The sequence below is a fragment of the Tamandua tetradactyla genome, chromosome 2, assembly GCF_023851605.1.
Source record: "Tamandua tetradactyla isolate mTamTet1 chromosome 2, mTamTet1.pri, whole genome shotgun sequence".
In the NCBI taxonomy this organism is placed as follows: Eukaryota; Metazoa; Chordata; class Mammalia; order Pilosa; family Myrmecophagidae; genus Tamandua; species Tamandua tetradactyla.
In genome coordinates, this window is record NC_135328.1 from 63,378,189 (window position 1) to 63,398,511 (window position 20,323).

At 38.2% G+C, this 20,323-nt stretch overlaps 1 protein-coding gene across 2 annotated transcripts in view; it reads left to right on the forward strand.

The window, feature by feature from the left end:
- The first annotated feature begins 10,922 nt into the window (after positions 1-10,922).
- The window catches only part of RIGI (RNA sensor RIG-I), a 96,338-nt gene continuing 86,937 nt past the window's right edge, over positions 10,923-20,323 (forward strand). The window contains exon 1 of one of the 2 annotated variants that reach the window (XM_077147974.1): positions 10,923-11,034. Coding sequence is in view for 1 of the 2 variants with exons in the window: in XM_077147973.1 (XP_077004088.1) it covers positions 17,725-17,830 (106 nt within the window). In the remaining variant the exon portion in view is untranslated. Of the gene's footprint in view, positions 11,035-17,256; positions 17,831-20,323 lie in introns of those variants that run through there. The other variant, XM_077147973.1, reaches the window with a different exon arrangement.

Below are 20,323 nucleotides of genomic sequence, written 5' to 3' on the forward strand. Positions count from 1 at the left end.
CATGCAAATGCCATACCAATAAGTCTAGATTAGTTGCTACTTCTTGCTCACTAGGTCCAATCAACATGATATCATCAATATAATGGACCAGTGTGATGTCTTGTGGGAGGGAGAAACAATTAAGGTCCCTGTGGATAAGATTATGACATAGGGCTGGAGAGTTGATATACCCCTGAGGTAGGACAGTGAAAGTATATTGCTGACCTTGCCAACTGAAATCAAACTGTTTCTGGTGGTCCTTACTAATGGCTATTGAGAAAAAAGCATTCGCCAGATCAATAGCTGCATACGAGTTACCAGGGGATGTACTGATTTGCTCAAGCAATGATGCCACATCTGGAACAGCAGCAGCAATTGGATGTACCACGTGGTTGAGCTTATGATAATCCACTGTCATCCTCCAAGACCCATCTGCTTTCTGCACAGGCCAAATAGGAGAGTAGAATGGTGATGTGGTGGGAATCACCACCCCGGCATTCTTCAAGTTCTTAAGAGTGACAGTAATCTCTGCAATCCATCCAGGAATCTGATATTGCTTCTGATTTACTATTTTGCTAGGTAGGGGAAGTTCTGGTGGCTTCCATTTAACCTTTCCTATCATAATGGCCCTCACTCCACCAGTTAGAGAGTCATTGTGGGGATTCTGCCAGTTGCTTAGTATGTCTGTTCCTATTATGCATTCTGGATCTGGGGAAATAACTACAGAATGGGTCCAGGATCCCACTAGGGCCCACTGTGAGACAGACCAGAGCTAAAACTCCATCAATCACCTGACCTTCAAAAGCCCCCACTCTGACTGGTGGACAAGAGTGACATTTTGGGTCTCCTGGAATTAATGTCATTTCTGAACCAGCATCTAATAATCCCCAAAATATCTGATCATTTCCTTTTCCCCAGTGCACAGTTACCCTGGTAAAAGGCCGTCAATCTCTTTGGGGAAGGCTTGGAGGAAGATAAGCAGTATGAATTTGTGGCAGTATAATGTGGTCCTCCCCCAAAGAGACCTGGCCACCCCCTCATTAAAGGAGCTGTGGATCTGTAAACTGTCTCATGTCTGGAAATTGATTAAGGGGCTGTGACTCTGTATTTTTGTAATTCAAGTTAGATTTTGGTTCACTTGATCTAGAACTCTTGTTTATACAGCTCAAACACAAATTTAGTATACTGCTCATCTATTGAACTTAAGGTACCCCATGATCTACTAGTCAATGCCACAAGTCTCTTTGAGTCAGATTATTTTGACTCTTGCTTTGAGTCTGCTGTCTATTATGATAGTCACTTCCACCCTGCCTTTGGTGATTAAGTGCTGCCACCTGGCTTCTGCCAAGTTGGGATCCGGTCAACCCCAACATGTTTAAGGATTCTAGCTCAGTGATAGGTATTCCCACAGTAATATCTTACCTAGAGAGAAGTGTAACTGTAAAGCTCTTCAGTGATGATGGCGCTAGTCTCACAAATTTATTTCTCACTGTTCTGGTAAAAGCTGCATCCTCTGGAAATTTCTGCAGTCCACTCTAGCATTCCAATCTCTCTAAGCCTCTGATTTCCCTCATCTACATAATATCAGGGCAGTTCTGGCATTTCAACCTCAGGTAATGTCAGATACCTTTTGGTCCATGTTTCAACCAACCATCCAAACACACTGTTAATGCCTTTTCTAATCCCTAGAGCTACAACATTGAATGCAGAATCTCTGCTTAGTGGGCCCATATCAATAAATTCAGCTTGATCCAGCCTTATATTCCTTCCACCATTATCCCACACCCTTAAAATCCATTACCACACATATTCCCCTGATTTCTGTCTATATAAATTGCAAAACTCACACAGTTCTTTTGGAGTATAATGTACCTCCTCATGTGTAATATTTTGTACCTCACCTTTAAGGGCCTGTTGGGACTTTAGTCTAGTTGTAGGTCTGGAAGAAATGAGGGGTGGTGGGGGTGGGTCATGAAAGGAATTAGAAGTATTTTCCAAGCCATTTACTTCAGGGCATTCATTTGCAGTTTCATCTGGTAAAACAGGATTAATCACTCTAGGGTAATAATCCCTTCAGTTGGAGGTTGGGTGACCAACTCCTCAAGGCAGACTGGAGGTGGGGCAGTTATGTCCTCAGGGCAGACTGTTACAAGGTTATCTAGTGAAGACTCAACATGACCTAGGGTTTCAACCTCTCCACAGACATCATTATCTATCCATATGTCACCATCCCATTCTTCAGGGTACCACTCCTTTCCAATCAATACCCTCACTTGAATGGAAGACACCATGCAAGATTGAGATTTCAGTTTATGTTGTAAAGTTGTTACTCTAACAATAAGATTCTGAGTCTCGTTTTTGAAGATTTTAAGTCTATGGCTAAAAGAAATAAGATTTTCCTTCAGGACACTCACAGAAATGTCTACATCTGTCAGATGGTGCTTAACCTTCCTGATTTAGACTTAAATCCATCTCTTTCATTCTTTAATGTATACAGTGTATCTAACAACAACCAGCCAACATCTCCCTAGTTCCTATTTCCACAAAACTCTGTAAAGGTGTGAAAGACATTATCCACCAGAGCCTGGCTTCATAGAAGTGAAGTATTAGAAGAATAGAATGGTGATATTTTGACTATCTCCTTTGCTGACTCACTCCATGGATTGGCAATGTCATTCTGGTTATGGGAATCAGAGTCGGTAGTGCCTTTGAGTCCAGTCAGAGTAGAAAACCATTCACAAAAAAACATTTTTACGATTCTGTTTCTTAAGAACCACCCCACTTCTGGTACCCAGTTGTATTAGATAGGGTTTTCTAGAGAAATAGAATCAACAGGAAATATTCATAAATATAAAATTTATAAAAGTGTCTCATGGAACTTTGGAAACATAGGGTCCAAAATCTGTAGGGCAGATTGTGAAGCTGACGATTTTGATGGAGGGTCTGGATGAACTCCACAAGAGAGATTCACTGGCCAAGGCAGAAAGAGAATCTGTCTCTTCTGAATCCTCCTTAAAAGGCTTCCAGTGATTAGATTAAGCATCACTCATGAAAGAAGACACTCCCCTTGGCTGATTACAAATGGAATCAGCTGTGGATGTAGCCAACGTGATCATGATTTAATCCTATGAAATGTCCTCATAGCAAAAGACAGGCCAGCACTTGCCTAACCAGACAAACAGGTACCACCATCTGGCCAAGTTGACACATGAACCTGACCGTGACACCACTGTATTGTAATAGTTTCCTCCAACTACCATTATTTTCTGTCTCATGACCCTGTTTGATTTCTTTGTATTACTTTACATTTGGCAATTCTTTAGTTACTTGTTTTCAAATAATTTTTTGTCTGTCTTCATCCTCCCCTAATCAGACTAAACTCATGAGGGAGACTTTTTTTTTCACTGATCTCCATATATCGAGTGCTTTTCACAATACCTGATATATAGTAGAAACACCATAAAATTGTTGAATAAATTAATGCCCATGTGAGGAGAGAGCCTAATACTGATGTTTTTCTTCTCTCCAGTCTATGACAAACCCCTTGGTCAAATTCACCTGCCAAATGATTCCATTCCTGGATGACCGCAGGTCTTTTGGATTTAGTCTACACTATAATTATTGACATTTGATTAATCTATTGTCATTCTGTTTTGTGTTATTTCTGTGTACCTTTGCATATAGAAGTGGACTGCAAAACTGGCAGTACTAATTCTTTTCCTTGTATTCATGCCTTTGGGAATTTCCCTCTCTTGTCGACACTGGGTTTAGCCATATAATTGCTTTGGCCAATGGACAGTCACAAATATGATGTAAATAGACACTTGACAGGTGCTTGTACATTAGGCTTTGTCTTTTCTTGAGGCCATCATAAATTATATAGCTCCAGCTGAGCCACCACCTGACCCCAGAGATTAGCTGAGCCAGTTCAATCAAAAGAATTTCCTAAACAACCCACAGAATCATGAGGTATAATGCATATATTTTGTTTTAAACCACTGAGTTTTGGGTTTGTAATATAGAAAAGCTAATGACTACAGTGCCAATGCCTTCATTTGCCATAGCTGGTGATTAGTCTTCATTCTCTAGAATGGAACTTTTTCAGCCTCAACAATAACAAAATTATCTGTCTTGTTCTTTGTTAATGTGTCTCTTGTTTTCTGTTAAGATGTTTGTCTCTGTTCTAGTTTGCTAGCTGCTGGAATGCAATATGCCAGAAACAGAATGGCTTTTAAAAAGGGGAATTTAGATGCCAACAGAGCCCACACAGCTAGAGACCTTTGGAAATGCTGAAATAAAACACCCCTGAGGAAGCCCTATGAAGGGAGGAGAGAAAGCTAGCAGACTTCACCACATGCCTTCCCAGCTGACAGAGGTATTCTGGACCCATCAGCCTTTCTCGAGTCAAGGAGCTGGACCTTTATTCTCAGAATTGGAAGGGTAATGAAGCGAAGAGATGCACAGCTCTCCTAGACCTCCCAGACCCTGGAAGACACCTGGAATTACGTGGCAGGATAAGTTTTTTGAGGGAAAGGATGATCCTGAAGCATACTGATAAACAAGAGTCAAATGCTTGGCTTTTGAGGTTCAGTAGATGAACCAGAACAGAAACAACAGAAATTGGAAAATTGGAAGAATACCTGAAGAGTAATCACAGAGCCTCACTGTTCCCTACAAGAGCCAAAGATTGCCTGAGCAAAGCCTGTTTCTCACGTTTTGAGAGAGAAATTGTGGCATCAACAATGTCTGGCATCACCCAGAAAGAGCTCACGTGGACAGGCTTGGGATGGTGCAATGAGAATTTTGGCCCCAGGTCGGTCATTAGTGGCTGAAAACATAGAAGCAGCAAAGAGAAAATCGCTCCTCCAGTGTCCTCAACATGAAGCTGAAATGCCCATCACCTGAATTTTTCTGGCATCATTTTTTTGGCACGTCTGCCACCCGGAGCTAGCAGGAGCCACCTGAAGTTTTGTTTCTGGTATCAGCAAGCAAGTTCAGGCCACGGCCATTGCTCAAGTCTGGGTCTCCCGGACAGGCAATGGCAGGGCTGCTCTGTTCTCTCTATCCTTCCACTTGGGATGGATCCATATGCACGAGCTAAGCGTCCAAGGGCGCCCTGGGCATGACCGAGCAGTCTGCTCAGCAAAATGGGTAATTTCCTGAAAACTTTTGTTCTTGGAAGAAATGTGTTACCTTTTAGAAATATAACCATGATTGGAAAACTAAAAAAAAAAAAAAAAAGGGGGAATTTAATAAGTTGCTAGTTTACAGTTCTAAGGCTGAGAAAATGTCTCCATTAAAACAAGCCTATAGAAATGTCCAATCAAAGGCATCCATTCAGGGAAAGATACCTTGGTTCAAGAAGGCCAATGAAGTTTAGGGTTTCTCTCTCAAATGAGAAGGCCCATGGCAAACACAGTCAGGGCTTCTCTCTCAGCCAGAAGGGTGCATGGTGAACACATGTCATCTGCTAGCTTTCTCTCCTGGCTTCCAGTTTCATGAAGCTCCCTGGGAGGCACTTTCCTTCTTCATCTCTAAAGATCGCTGGCTTGTGGACTCTTGCTTCGTGGTACTGCAGCATTCTCTCCTCTCTCCGAATCTCTCATTCTCCAAAATGTTTCTTCTCTTATAGGACTCCAGTAAACTAATCAAGACCCACCCAAATGGGTGGAGACATGTCGTCACCTAATCCAGTTTAACAACCACTCTTGAGTAAATCACATTATCCAGGGATATGATCTGATTACAGTTTCAAACATACAGTATCGAATAGGGATTATTCTACCTTTATGAAATGGGATTTTGATTAAAATATGGCTTTTCTAGGGTACATACATCCTTTCAAACCAGCAGTCTCACCAATTAGATTGTGAGTTCCACTTAGAGTAGGGGGAACACAAATGTATCAATTCAACCACCAGTATCTAATACAGTAAGAAGCACATTAAGGTCTCAAAACATATTTGTTTATTGGCTTGATGAATTGCATTTCATTGATGGATCTAATATTTAGTGAACCTTTACTTTATACCAGATGCTGAGAAGATAGAGATGAAAAGACATTTCTAACAAAGGGTTTCGGGATAACACATACTGAGAGTAGATCTTGCAGAAAGAATAGTAATGTGCAGTGTCAGCAGAGGTAAGGAAAAGGGTGAGAGAGGGACAGTATTCCAGACAGAGGAAACAACTTAAAGATGGAAGAAGTGTGGCCGTTCAGAAACTTTATTCCAGCTCATTCTTCCTGGAATAAAGGCATGGTGGATAATGCCAGTGATGTAGGTTAGGCCAGATGCAGGAGAACCTGGAATGTCACAATGAGTTTGGACTCTATCTTAAAGGCAGTGTGCAATTATTGGGAGACTGTAAATAGGGGAAGGACATCAAACAGGAAGCTGCAAGGCGGGGGCTGTAAACCAAGCTGAAGACAATTTCTGTACATCTTAAGAAAGGAAAGGAACAAACTTGTTTTTCCATCTGTTGTTTTACTGAAAGCCAGGATAGTTTGATGATTTTATTTTGACTTGTGAAAGATAATTGACCTGTCAAATGGCTTTATTGTAGTAGAAGTTCCAAGACTAAATAAAATTACATAATTTTAGAATAAAATTAAAATTTATTTCTACACTTTAATGTTGGAAGTTTTTTTTAGAAATTTTGATTTTTATATAAAAGCAAAATATGCTTATGATAAAAAATAAAAACAATGTCTAGAAGTATATTAATTATAAAGTAAGTCTCCCTCATCTCTTTCACCATCTCCTCTCACTCTCCTAGGTTAAGGATATCATGTGCTACATGCTAGATATTTTCTAGTCAACACATGCCTGTGTCTGTGCACACACATGTGTGTGTAAATATGTATATAATACACATGAAATCTTTTGCACATAATGCTTTGCAACTTTCTTTTTTCAGTTATAATTCAGATATCTTTCCAAATTATTTTTGTCAAATAGAACTATAAAGTGAAATTGAAACATGTGGAATTGAAAATTTTCTAGTAGCCATGTTAAACAAATAAAAATAAATAGCTATAATTTATTTCAATAATAAATTTGATTTAACATATATCAAAATCATTTCAACATATAATTGGCATAAAATTAGAATATTTTCTGTTCTTATTTTCATACCAAGTCTTTGAAATTTTGCGTGTGTATTATTACACTTATAGCATATCTCAATTTGAACTAGTTACATGTCAAGCCCTTAATAGCCTCATCTAGCCCGTGGCTACCATATAGGGCACTACAGTACCAAATCCTTACTACCTGCCACATCCTTTTTGAAGATTGGTAAGTTTACACTATATGGCTGTACTATGCTTTTATTTAGCCAGTACCCTAAGAACGGACAGTTAATTCATTTCAAGTTTTTTTTTAAATTTAAAATAGTGCTGCATTGTTCATCTTTTGTTCAAGTGAGAGAATATCTGTAAATAAATTATTGGCAGTGGAATGGATGAGATGAAGTTACATCAATTTACACTCCCACCAGTATCCTAAAAAGAGGCATGTCTTTACCCTTTATCTGATTTCTTTCTTTTCATGGGCAGGCACTGGAAATCGAACCCAGGTCTCTGGCATGGCAGGCGAGAATTCTGCCTGCTGAGTCACCGTTGCACCACCCTGATTTCTTTTTATCACTTAAGAAATCAATCCCAGATAGTGGCAGAGTAGCTTGTATTGGATAACATTAGAAACATGGACAAAAATATAAAGGCAGAAGCCAGAGAAGATTATAGAACCTCAAAAGATTAGGAACTACACTGGGAAAGAATTGCTTTTATTTGGCTTTGCAATTTGGGGTCCTCCCCAGTCCACATAGGGTGGTGAGGCTAGAACACAAGAAGGAAGAAGCCACAGTCATTGTATTAGAAGATGAAGCCTGGGGCTGGCAGAGTAGCTGAATATTGAGGTACAATTTTCAAAAAGAAACCCATGGAGAGGGAGCCTTAAAATCTGAACTGTCACTAAAAATCCTTAACTGATCCCTGAAATGCATACATGCAAAGAGCACAAGTAATTAGGTGAAAGGCTGAAAGAGCTCAACAGATATCTCAGGTCCAAACTGGGAGATAGAATTTGGAGTCTGAGTACCACCAACTTAGAAGAACTGGAGAAACATTTAAGGTTTTTTTACTGAAACCCCTTCAGGACCAAGCCTTGGGAGGAAAGACCAGTTTTAAGGGATTCACTTTGCATTAAAGGCAAAACTGAGACTTAACCACCTACAAAGTATAAAAAAAACCTCTATAAATTCAAGGTGATCAATTGACTAATTGGATGCTAGAACAAAAAGTAATATACTCCGCAGAGAAAAATAATAGAATCTGGAGATTCTACAACATATCTGTTAGGTTGGGGGAACAGGGAAGATCACCATGACTCGAGCTGTGTAAAATGTGCCACCCCTTCTAGATGTCACCTAACCCCCTTGCTTAAAAACTGCCCACACCAGGACCCAGTGGCAAACTCACAACTCCCTACCTTGGGTTCTGTGAGCTCTGCCCGGGAGCACAAGAATAAACTTGCTCACTCTAAGGTTTCTTGGTCTGCCTCTTCTCTCTTTCACCTCCAAAATCTTTCAATATCATCCATAATGTCCATTGTAAAATTGAAAATTACTAGACATGAAAAAATCCATAGTCAAGAGAAAAAACAGTCACTAGAGACAGACTGCAATATAATCCACATGATGGAATTAGCAAACAAGGATTTTAAAGAAGCTATTATAAATATGTACATGAACTTAAAGATAGTTATAATGAATAAACAGATGGAGGTTTCAGCTGAGAAATGCAAAGTAGAAAAAAACAACCAACAGAAATCCTAGAACTGTAACAAACAATACCTGAAATAAAAAATTCACAGGATAGTCTTAATAGCAAATTGGAGAAACCATAAGAAAAATGGCATCAGATGGAAACCTGTACCTTAAGAGAGAGTGAATAGCATCAGAATTGGTAAAGAGTGTGGGACAATATAAAAAACTATACTTTTTTCTCATATTACTTTAAAGCAAAGTTTATAGGTTGTATTGTGACCTATAAACATATATAAAAGTTTATAACATATATAAAAGTAAAATTTATGACAATAGCACACAGGATGAGGTGAGGTAGATGGAATTATTTGATTGCAAGGATCTTATAATTTACCTAATGTAGTACAATATTAATTCTAAGTAGACTATGATAAGTTAAGGATGCGTATTGATCCCTTGAGCAATCACTAAACATACGCACACACAGGCAGTAAAAGGATATAAAGATTATAGCTAAAAGAGATAAAGGTAAAAAGATATTTGATTAACCCAAATCCAAGAAAAAGACGTCAGGTTCTAGCTTAAGGTTGGTCGCTCTGGTCTGTTAACAAAATGAAAGAAAGCACAAGGAGCTGCTGATAGAGTGGCCATCTTTAATCATTCCTTCCGCTCTGCTAGGCTCCTTCTCCATTTCTCTCTCTCATGAAGCTTACAGAGCAGTAGTCCCTTATATGCTAAATTACAGAAAAGTGGCACTTTACCAACAGGTGACATCATTCATGGGATATATTATTGGATACATTGTTACATCATTAGTTACATAACAGGTGCTGTATTATGGCTACATAAACTATGCTGTATCATGCTTTCCCAGAACTTCAGACCTGGAAGCACTTAAGGCAGCCATCTTAGCAGGCTGCTTTTAATAAACAATTTCTCAGGCTCCACAAAGAGGATTAGAGGAAGACTATCAGATGAAGCAAACAACAAAATTGCAGTCTTAAGACTGTATCAAAAATTACATTGATGTCAATGGACTTAATACCCCAATTGAAAGGCAATGATGGTCAGACTGTATACTAGAGATGTATTTTAAAAATAAACAGAAGCAATGGCAGAGATAAATAATGGGGTGAGGGACAAAAGTTAAGAGGAGGTTTAGATTTCCTATTTGGAGACGGTGTGTTTATTGGTTTTCTTTCTCTTGGGAACAATGAAATTATCTAAAATTGAGAATGTTGATGGTCTGTGGACTTTGGGCCCTCTACATGATGCCTGATGAATGCAGGTGGCTGAAGGATGCACTGATGGAGAAGTAGATTGGCGAACAGTGGTGTATACTTATGAATGAAGGTTGTGCTGCTACAAAAAGGAACACAGTTGTGAGGCATGCAACGATGTGAATGATCATGTGGGACATTTGGTGAGACAGAATAAGCCAGAAACAAAAGAACAACAATGGTACAGTCACCTTCAGAAAATGTTTATAAGAAAACAGGGGCCTAGAATGTAAGCTTTTAGAGCAGACACATTAAGTTTGGAGTGGTGATTATTATTTCTGGATTTTGAGAGGCTGTTTTATATATATAAACCGATATTTAGAGATAAGAATAAAGCCAAACAGGTTGGGGTTAAAGTAATTCAGAACATAGGGGTAAGGAAGACAGTGTCTATATTTTAGAACCACACATACTCTTGGAGACCAATAGAAGAAAGGTTTATTTGATCTGGAACCAAAATTTTCTGTAGTGCACAATCTAATTCAACCTATCTGTATAGCTCATTTGAACAACTGAAACACAGGGAGCACAGAATAAGAAAGATGTCCTTTAATCCTGTATAGATTATTATAATGCCTGGAAACATCCTAGAGTATATTAAGCAGATAATAAAAAAGTATTGGCAAAGTCCCCCGAGAAAGAATATGGAACTATTAAACCTTACCATCAGGGAATCCCCTGATACTTTAGGGACACCCAATCAATAGGCCATGCCCTTGATCATGAGGCTTACTCTTGTGAAGCATATGTGGGTAGTGGAGAAGCTTAGACTACCTATAGGAATGCCTAAGAGTTACTTCTGGAGGACCTCTGTTGTTGCTCAGATGTGACCTCAGTTTCTCTAAGCCCAACTCTGCAAGTGAAATCATTGCCTTCCTCCCTACATGGGCCATGACATCCAGGGGTGAAAGTGTCCCTGGCAGCGTGGGAGATGACTCCCAGGGATGAATCCAGACCTGGCACCATGGAATCAACAATTCCATCCTGACCAACAGGGGAAAAAGAAGTATAATTTTTATTATATTTATATATATATAAGGTAGAAGATGACTTCATATAGAGTCAAGAGGCTACTCTGGAGGTTGCTGTTATGCCAGCTTCAGGTAGACCTTGCTACCTATCATAACCTGCCAACCCCCCAACCAGGACCATTCCAGCCAATCCTTAAGAATACCTAGGGCAATATAGGATTCCACAAGGGTTCTAGGCACTAGCGTAACTTTCCAGAAAACTACAACCTCCAGATGGGTCCCTGGTGCAGATAAGTCCTGAAACCTAGCCCAGCCTCTCCAGAACATCATATAGTTTCATCTCCCTACCCCATAATAGTGACATATCCTTCCAATATCAAAAATTTAGAATTGCCATAGCCCAAACACCCCTAAACATAGGGATGGAAAGATCAACGGTGATGGTGGAGTTATACATAGAAGATAGGATTTAACAAATGAATATGAATGCTGAATCATGAAATTGATGTCTCTTTTAGTCTTCAGTGTTTTAGAGCAGCTAGAAGTGGAAACTTAGAGTTGTGTCATTATAACCAATCTATGTCAAAGTCTGAAATATGTTCTACAACTAATTGTGGTGCTATGCTTTGAAATTTATAGCTGTTTTGTATATATGTTATTTTTCACAAAAAAAGAAGGAAAGAAAGTTGATTGCGATGATGAAAAAGCCTCCTATAATCTGGGGCAGCTAGAAGGAAAAATATGAAAGGATCGTATGGTAGCCCATGACAACTCTGGGATCTGTCCTGTAACCACTTGTTGAAGAGTGCTTTGAAAACTATTGCTTTTTTATTTCTTTGCTTTTATGTTATCTATACAATAAAAAAATTTTTTAAAAACCCCAGAAATATTGAAAGATAAAAAAAGATATACTATGCAAACAGTAAGCCAAGAAAGTTAGTACGGCTATAGTAATATGGGATGAAGTAGATTTTGATTTGCTAATAAGAAATATGGAAAGATTAAAAACAGACATTTCATAATGGTAAAAGACATAAATTGTCAGGAAGAGATAACAGTCATAAATGTGTTTACCTAAAAACAGGGACCCAAAATATATGAAGCAAAACTGATAGAACTAACAGGGCAAATCAATACTAATAGTTTGAAATTTTAAATACCCTCTCATTATTTGATAGAACAAGTAGACACATAATTAGTAAGGCTATAGAAAACTTGACGATACTATATATCAACCTGATATCATTAACATTTATAGAATACTATACCTGAGAATGGCAGAATACACATACTTTTTTAAAAATGCAACTTTATTGTGATATTTATTCACATACCATATAATCATCCAAATTGTACAATCAGTGGTACACTCTATCATCATATAGGTGGACATTCATCATCACAATTGATTTTTGAACATTTTCATTACTCCATAAACAATAACAAATGAATAAAAGTAAAAAAGAACACCCAAAATATCCCGTATTTCCCCTCCCCCCATTATTTATTTATTTATTTTTGTCTTTTTTTTTTTTTCCTTACTCATCTGTCCATACACTGGATAATGGGAATATCAGTCACAAGGCTCTCACAATCATATCGTCACACCTTAAAAGCTCTATGGTTATTTAATCATCTTCAAGAGTCAAGGCTATTGATTATAATTCAGCAGTTTCAGGTATTTTCCTTTAGCTACTCCAATATACCACAAACTGAAAAGGGATATTTATATACTGTGTAAGAATAACTTCCAGAATGATCTCTCAAGAGATTTGAAATCTCTGAGCCACTGAAACTTTATTTTGTTTCATTTCTCTTCCCCCTTTTGGTCAAGAACCCTTTCTCAATCCCAGGATGCCAGGGCCAGGCTCATATCCTGGAATCATGTCCCAAATTGCCAGGGAGATTTATACCCGTGGGAGTCATGTCCCACATAGGAGGAGGGTAGTGAACTCACCTGCAGAGTTGGCTTAGAGAGAGTGGCCACATATGAGCAACAAAAGAGGTTGTCTGTGGTGACTCTTAGGTATAATCATAAGTAGGCTTAGCTTCTCCTTTGCAGGAATACATCGCATAAGGACAAGCCCCAAGATCAAGAACCTGGCCCATCAAACTTGTAGTCCCCAACTATTACAAAATTATCAGATCTTCCCCAGTTGGGGAATTTTAATGTTTCCACTTTTTTCCCCAGTCCCTTAGGAAAACTTTGCAAATAGTTTTTAATCTTCCGCCCTAATTACTCTGGGAGGTACAGGGGCATCACAGCAACCTGTACAAACCAACACCATCTCACTTCTTATTCAAGGTTCCATGTAATTATGCTGTTAGAATAAGTTGACCAAACAAGTTAGATTAGATAGTGTGCTGCAGAAAATATAAATTTTGCACCAAATAAACATCTCTTTCTTTGGTTTCACACAGAAGTTAAAGTTTTAAAATATAGTCAATATCATCCTTTACCCTTTAGTCTGCTTTACCTCAGTGCTACCCACATTAGCCTCATTCATATTTCTAATTGAAGTCTGATCACTTTTTCAGCTTTCTTAACAGCTGCTGTATGGGGTAATGCTGATTTTCATAGCTGCAGAACTCCAGCTCTGAGTCTCAGGTGTCACGCAAGTACCAAAATTCCAGGGAATGGCCAGGTTATACATATATAGCTAAGCATATCAGAATTTAGAAATAACAGTTGGAATAGATGTGACTGCTGTAAGAGCTTACAATCTAAGACCTTTATGTTCTAGTTTGCTAGCTGCTGGAATGTGATATACCAGAAACGGAATGGCTTTTTAAAAAGGGAACTTATTAAGTTGCAAGTTTACAGCTCTAAAGCTGTGAAAATATCCAAATTAAAGCAAGGCTATAGAAATGTCCAACCTAAGGCATCCAGGGAAAGACACCTTGGTTAAAGAAGGCCGATGATGTTCAAGGTTTCTCTCTCAACTGGAAGGCACATGGAGAACATGGTGACATATGATAGCTTTCTCTCCAGGCTTCTTTTTTGATGAAGCTCCCCAAGGGGTGTTTTCCTTCTTCATCTCCAAAGGTCTCTAGCAGCATGGGTTCTCATGGTTCTGCTCTGAAGCTTTCTCCAAAATGTTTCCTCTTTTAAAGGATTCCAATAAACTAGTCAAGACTCCCCTGGAATGGGTGGGAGTCACATCTTCTAATCAAAAGTTAATACCCATAATTGGGCATGTCACATCTCTGTGGAGATAATTTAATGAAGTTTCCAACCTACAGCACTGAATAGGGATTAGAAGAAATGGTTGCTCCACAAGATGGATTAGGATTAAAACATGGCTTATCTAGGGTCCATAATCCTTTCAAACCAGCACACTTCACAATAGTCCTTCACCTGATAATCTATGTTTTGTATTTAAATCTGAGTTGGACCTTATAATTAGTCTATATTAGTGTGGCATGATAATATTTGTCTTTTTGTTCCTGGCTTATTTCATTCCACAAATTGTCCTCAAGGTTCATTTACCTAGTCGCATGCCTCATAACTTCATTCCTTCTTGCAGCTGCTCAATAGTCCATTGTAACACATACTCTTTTTAAGGGTGCCTAGAATGTATAACAAGATAGTACTTATGCTGGGCCATAAGTACTTTGACTAAAATAGATTAAATAGAAAAATTCCCAATTATTTGAAAAATGAATAGCATATTTCAAAATAACCAATACATCGAAGACAGGGATATTAGAAGCCACTTCAAATGGGATGAAAATATAACATATCAAAATGTATGCAATGTTACTGTAAGGGAAATTTATCACCTCAAATAGTTATATTGGAAGAGAAAGATATATAAAGTCAGTGATCTAAGCTTCCACCTAAAGAAACTAGAAAAAGAAGAGCAAATTAAGCCTAAAAGAAGTAGGAGAAAGTAACTGATAATAAGAGCAGAAGTCAATGAAATAGAGAGTAGAATAACAGTAAAGAAAACAACCAAAATCAAAGATTGGTTCTTTGAAAAGATGAATAAAATGAGTAAATCCCTGGCAAGACTGATTAAGAAAAAAAGGTAAAAAGATAATAAGGAATATCATGAACAATTTTATGCCAATAAATTTGACAATTTACGTGAAATAGTCAAAATCCTTGAAAAACACAATTTACCAAAATTGATTCAAGATGAAATAAAAAATCAGAATAGCCTTATATTTATCAAAGAAATTGAATATGTTATAAAGAATCATCCAACAAAGAAAATTCCAGGCCCAAATGGTATCACTGGTGAATTCTGTTCAGCATTTAAAGAAATGATACCAATGAAATCCAGCATATTAACAGATATGCTGTTAATATGAATGAAATCCAGCATATTATATATATATATATATATATATATATATATATATATAATCACTTCAACAGAGGTGGAAAAAACATTTGAAGCACCCATTCATGATAAAAACTCACAACAAACCAGGAATAAAAGAAAACTTCATCAGTGTGATAAAGGGCATCTCAGAAAAACCTACAATTAACATCATGATAAAGGGAAAATGCTAATCTTTTTCTCCTGACAGTGGTAATAAGGTAAGGGCATTAACTTTTTATTTATTTATTTTTAAATTAATTTTTAAATAAAAAAATACCAAAAAACACCAAATAAACACAAACATTCATAACTTTTGATCATTCCGTTCTACATATATAATCAGTAATTCACAATATCATCACATAGTTGCATATTTATCATCATGATCATTTCTTGGAATATTTGCATCTATTCAGAAAAAGAAATAAAAAGAAAACAGGAAAAAATTCATACATACCATACCCCCCACCCCTCACCCTCACCGATCACCAGCATTTCAATCTAAATTTATTTTAACATCTGTTCCCCCTATTATTCATCTTCAACTTTTACCATTTTTATTCAACCTACCTTCTACTGGAAACTCTAGGCAGTGTAATAAGGAAAGGAAATTAAATAAAAGGCATAAAGACTGGAAAAGAAGAAGTAAAATTGTGTTTACAAATGATATGACTATTGATTCAGGAAATCCTAAGGAATCTACAGAAGAACTAACGAGTGAGCATAGCAATATCGCAAGGTAAAAGGCCAATACACAAAAATCACTTGTATTTCCATATACTAAAAATAAACAATTTGAAAGTGGAACTTAAAAAAATTTCCATTTACAGTAGCATCAAACAACATAAAGCAAGAATAAATTTAACAGGATATGTATGTATAAAACCCATACTCTGAAAAACTAAAATATTGCTGACAGAAGTTAAAGAAGACCTAAGTAAATGGAAAGACATATTTTCACGTATTGGAAGACTCAATATTTTTAATATATCAATTCTTCCTAAATTTATCTATAGATTGAATGTAATCCTGGTCAAAATCCTAATGGGTTTTTTTTTCTTGGTAAAAATGGAAACTCAAAGAATAAAAAATAGAGTCTTTAAAAAAAAAATAACAAAGTTGGAGGATTCACATTACCTGACTCCGAGACTTACATGAAACCTATCATAATAAAAAGACCTGCTTTATTTGTATGAAGATCAACTAAAAGATTAATGGACCAGAATAGAGCCAGAAATGTCCTACACATGTTCAGTGAATTAATTTTTTGGCAGAGGTGCCAAGGTCATTAAATGGGGAAAGATAAGTTTCCTCAACAAATGGTGCTGGAATGACTGGATAAAAGTTTGGAAAAAATGAACCTTGAGCCCTGCTTTATACGTCACACAAGTTTAATTTGAAATGTTCAGAGACCCAACCTTACGGGTTGAAAATATAAAAATTCTAAAAGAAAACACAGAGTAAACAAAGAAAACGCTAATAAATTAAATGGGATTTTATAAAAATAAACTTCTGCTCATCAAGACACCTTTAAGAAAATGACATGTCAAGCCACAGACTAGAAGATATTTGGAATACAATATTTAACAATGAGCTTGTATCCAGAATAAATAATTAACTCCTGTAAATCCACAATAAAAAAAAAAAACGGGCAAAAGATTTGGCAAGATGCTTCACAAACGAAGACACGAATGGCTCATAAGCACATGCACATGTGCCCAACATCCTCAATCATATGGGAAATTAAAATTAAGCCACGACGATATACCACTTCACATCCACCAAGATAGCTAAAAATTAAAAAAAGAAGGCTGACCGAAGGTGAAGATGTATATCATCTGGAGCTCACTTGTACTGCTGGTGAGAATGCAAAATGGCACAGCCATTTTGGGAAACAAGCGGCAGTTCCTTATTCAGTTAAACACAGACTTCCCCCACCCAACTTCGGGAAATGGCATCTATTTTTCAAGTCAGCGAACTGTCCACTTAAGACCTACAAATTTTAACTGCATTTAAACCCTACCGCTATTAAGAAGGCGAGTAATAAGAGAAATAAATTAAAAAAAAAACTTTTCTAGGGGTCCTCTTCGAACTCGAAGAGTTCGGATCATCGAACTTGCTGGGGTTGGCAAAGGAGGAAGCAAGTGTGAGAAAACGAAACTGCGCGGACTGGACCCGCAACTCCAAGGCAGCTGATCCCTGTGCTTCCTGCCCTCCCCCAACCGGCCGCTAGTTGCAGTTTCGATTTTTCTTCGAGACTTCAGATTTCCTCATTGCTCCGCCCCTCAGCGCTGGGTCTATCTCTTGGAAAATCCCACCTTGGATCGCTGCGCTCTGCGCTTCCTCGACCTCCATCTGGGCGTTAAGCGAAGTTTCGGAAGCTGGGACGCAGGCATGACGGCCGAGGTGCGGCGGAATCTGGACTTTGTAAGGCACTACGTTAGGAAAATTCTGGACCCTACCTACATCCTGAGCTACATGGCTCCCTGGTTTAAGGAAGGTGAGTGGTCCGCAGCGGTGCTCCCTCGCCTAGGTCCCCATAGCCCTCGAGTGCCTCTCAGGAGCTTGAGCCTCGAGGACGGTTTTCAGAAGTTGTTTTTTCCCTTGTTTGTTTTCTTTCTTTCTTTTAATCGATTCAATTGTCTGCTTGAAACGCTAGGCTTGGGGCAAGATTTTCACGGCATTTTAGACCAGAGACGGTCAGTTTAGGGAAATTGAAGCCCAGCAGGGTGAAATCACATTTCTATTTACGTTCAAAACTGGGGAAAGAAATCGCTGTTTCATTTATTTATAATAGTTTTTAGGTAACTAATTTCTAATATTTCTAAGTAACCAAGTTACCTCTATCGTGGGATCTATGTTGTGCCAGCTTCAGAGATCCAGAAATGAGATAAGAGGCCCTCCCTTAAAAGATTTTATAGCTCAAGGTTTGGGGGAAGGGGCGACGACATATCTACAGAAATGATTACATTATCACTGTACAAAATTCTTTGTCAGAGATCAAAGGTCGTTGTTGCTCACTCTGCGGGGTCTAATTTGCAGTTCCAAGTTCCAAGTAGCCGGAAGCTTGAAAAGAGCAAGACTCTCCCTGAGTCTTAGTTCAGACTCAGAGATTTTTCCATCTGGTTTCTGAGGCATATGATGATGCATAATGGCCATTCTGTAAATATGTATTAAACTACTTTGTGCTGGAGATGAGAGAGGCTTCCTGGAGAGGAGGGTAAGTGAGGCAGTACCTTGAAAGAGCCGAGATGAGAAGAGAGTTCTGGGAATTCCTTTTCAGCCTGCAATTAACTAAATATCTTTACTGATGTTAGACAGTTTTTGAAGTTGCATTAAAGCAGACAGGCAACTTGGGTGCTAATTGCTATGCAGAAACCACACCACAGATTGTGGAATGAGGACTGAAGGAATACCACCAAAAAAGTGGACATCAGCTTTCTAGTTGTGCCCTGAGGGAAGTAATGAAATGGCATCCTAATAAGTAGAGTAGCTTGGACCCCTGAAAAATATAAGTCCATGCAGGACATCTCTTTTGGACCCTTGGAATGAATGAAACGACACATTTTACATTCAAAGATACAAATAGATGAAAGCAAAAGGACAGAAAAATATATATCATGCCAACAGCAGAGACAAGAAAGCTATAGTGGTCATTGTAGTATCAGCAAATAGACTTTAAAATAAAAAAAAATTAGGAGAGATAATGTGGAGGGAGTTACTACAATTGTGCATTGTTGGAACACAGGTTCTGGGCACAATAGAAACTTACAGTAAATAATCCCTTTATTGTACAGAATAGAGTCTAGAAAGGGCAAACTCTTTGTCACTTACATAATCTAAATGAGCAGGGGAAGAGGTCCCATCACGGCCAGTCTCCTGAGGTGGCCGAAAACTGCTCCAGGTTGGGGTCAATTGATGCAGCTCAGTATGCCCCACTTTGTGCTGGAGAAGAGAGACAAGTCTATATGTTTGAGTGTGGTTTTTATCTAACTTGCAGGTGAGGGGGCCCTGCCACTGAGAATTTCTGGGACTGCTTGTTCCCATGGTTTTCTATGTTTAAGGTTTGGCAGGGCCTTTTCATTAGAATTAACATCTCTTCCAGGTCAGCTAGATCTAACAGACACTATTGATGTAAATAGAATATGCATTCTTCTCAAGTGCACATGGAATATTCTTTAGGATAGGCCATATATTAGGCCAGAAAACAAAAACCTCAATAAATTTAAAAGGATAGAAAGAATATGTATACAGTATGTTCTCCTACCACAGTGGAATGACATTAGAAATTGTTCTAGTTTGCTAGCTGCCAGAATGCAATACACCAGAAACAGAATGGCTTTTAAAAGGGGTGATTTAATGAGTTGCTAGTTTACAGTTCTAAGGCCGAGAAAATGTCCCAATTACAACAAGGCTATAGTAATGTCCAATCAAAGGCATCCAGGGGAAGATACCTTGGTTCAAGAAGGCCGATGAAGTTCAGGGTTTCTCTCTCAAGTGAGATGGCACATGGCAAACACAGTCAGGGCTTCTCTCTCCGCTGGAAGGGCACATGGCAAATACGGCATCATCTGCTAGCTTTTCTCTCCTGGCTTCCTATTTCATGAAGCTCCCTGGGAGGCATTTTCCTTCTTCATCTCCAAAGGTCACTGGCTGGTGGACTCTCTGCTTCGTGGTACTGCAGCATTCTCTGCCCTCTCTGAGTCTCTCTGAATCTCCAAAATGTTTCCTCTTTTATAGGACTTCAGAAACTAATCAAGACCCACTCAAATGGGTGGAGACATGTCATCCCCTAATCCAGTTTAACAACCATTCTTAACTAAATCACATCAACCAGGGAGATGACCTCATTACAGTTTCAAATATACAGTACTGAATAGGGATTATTCTACTTTTAAGAAATGAGATTTATATTAAAACATGGCTTTTCTTAGGGGGCATACTTCCTTTCAAACCAGCACAGAAATCAATAACATATTTTGGAAAGTTTAAG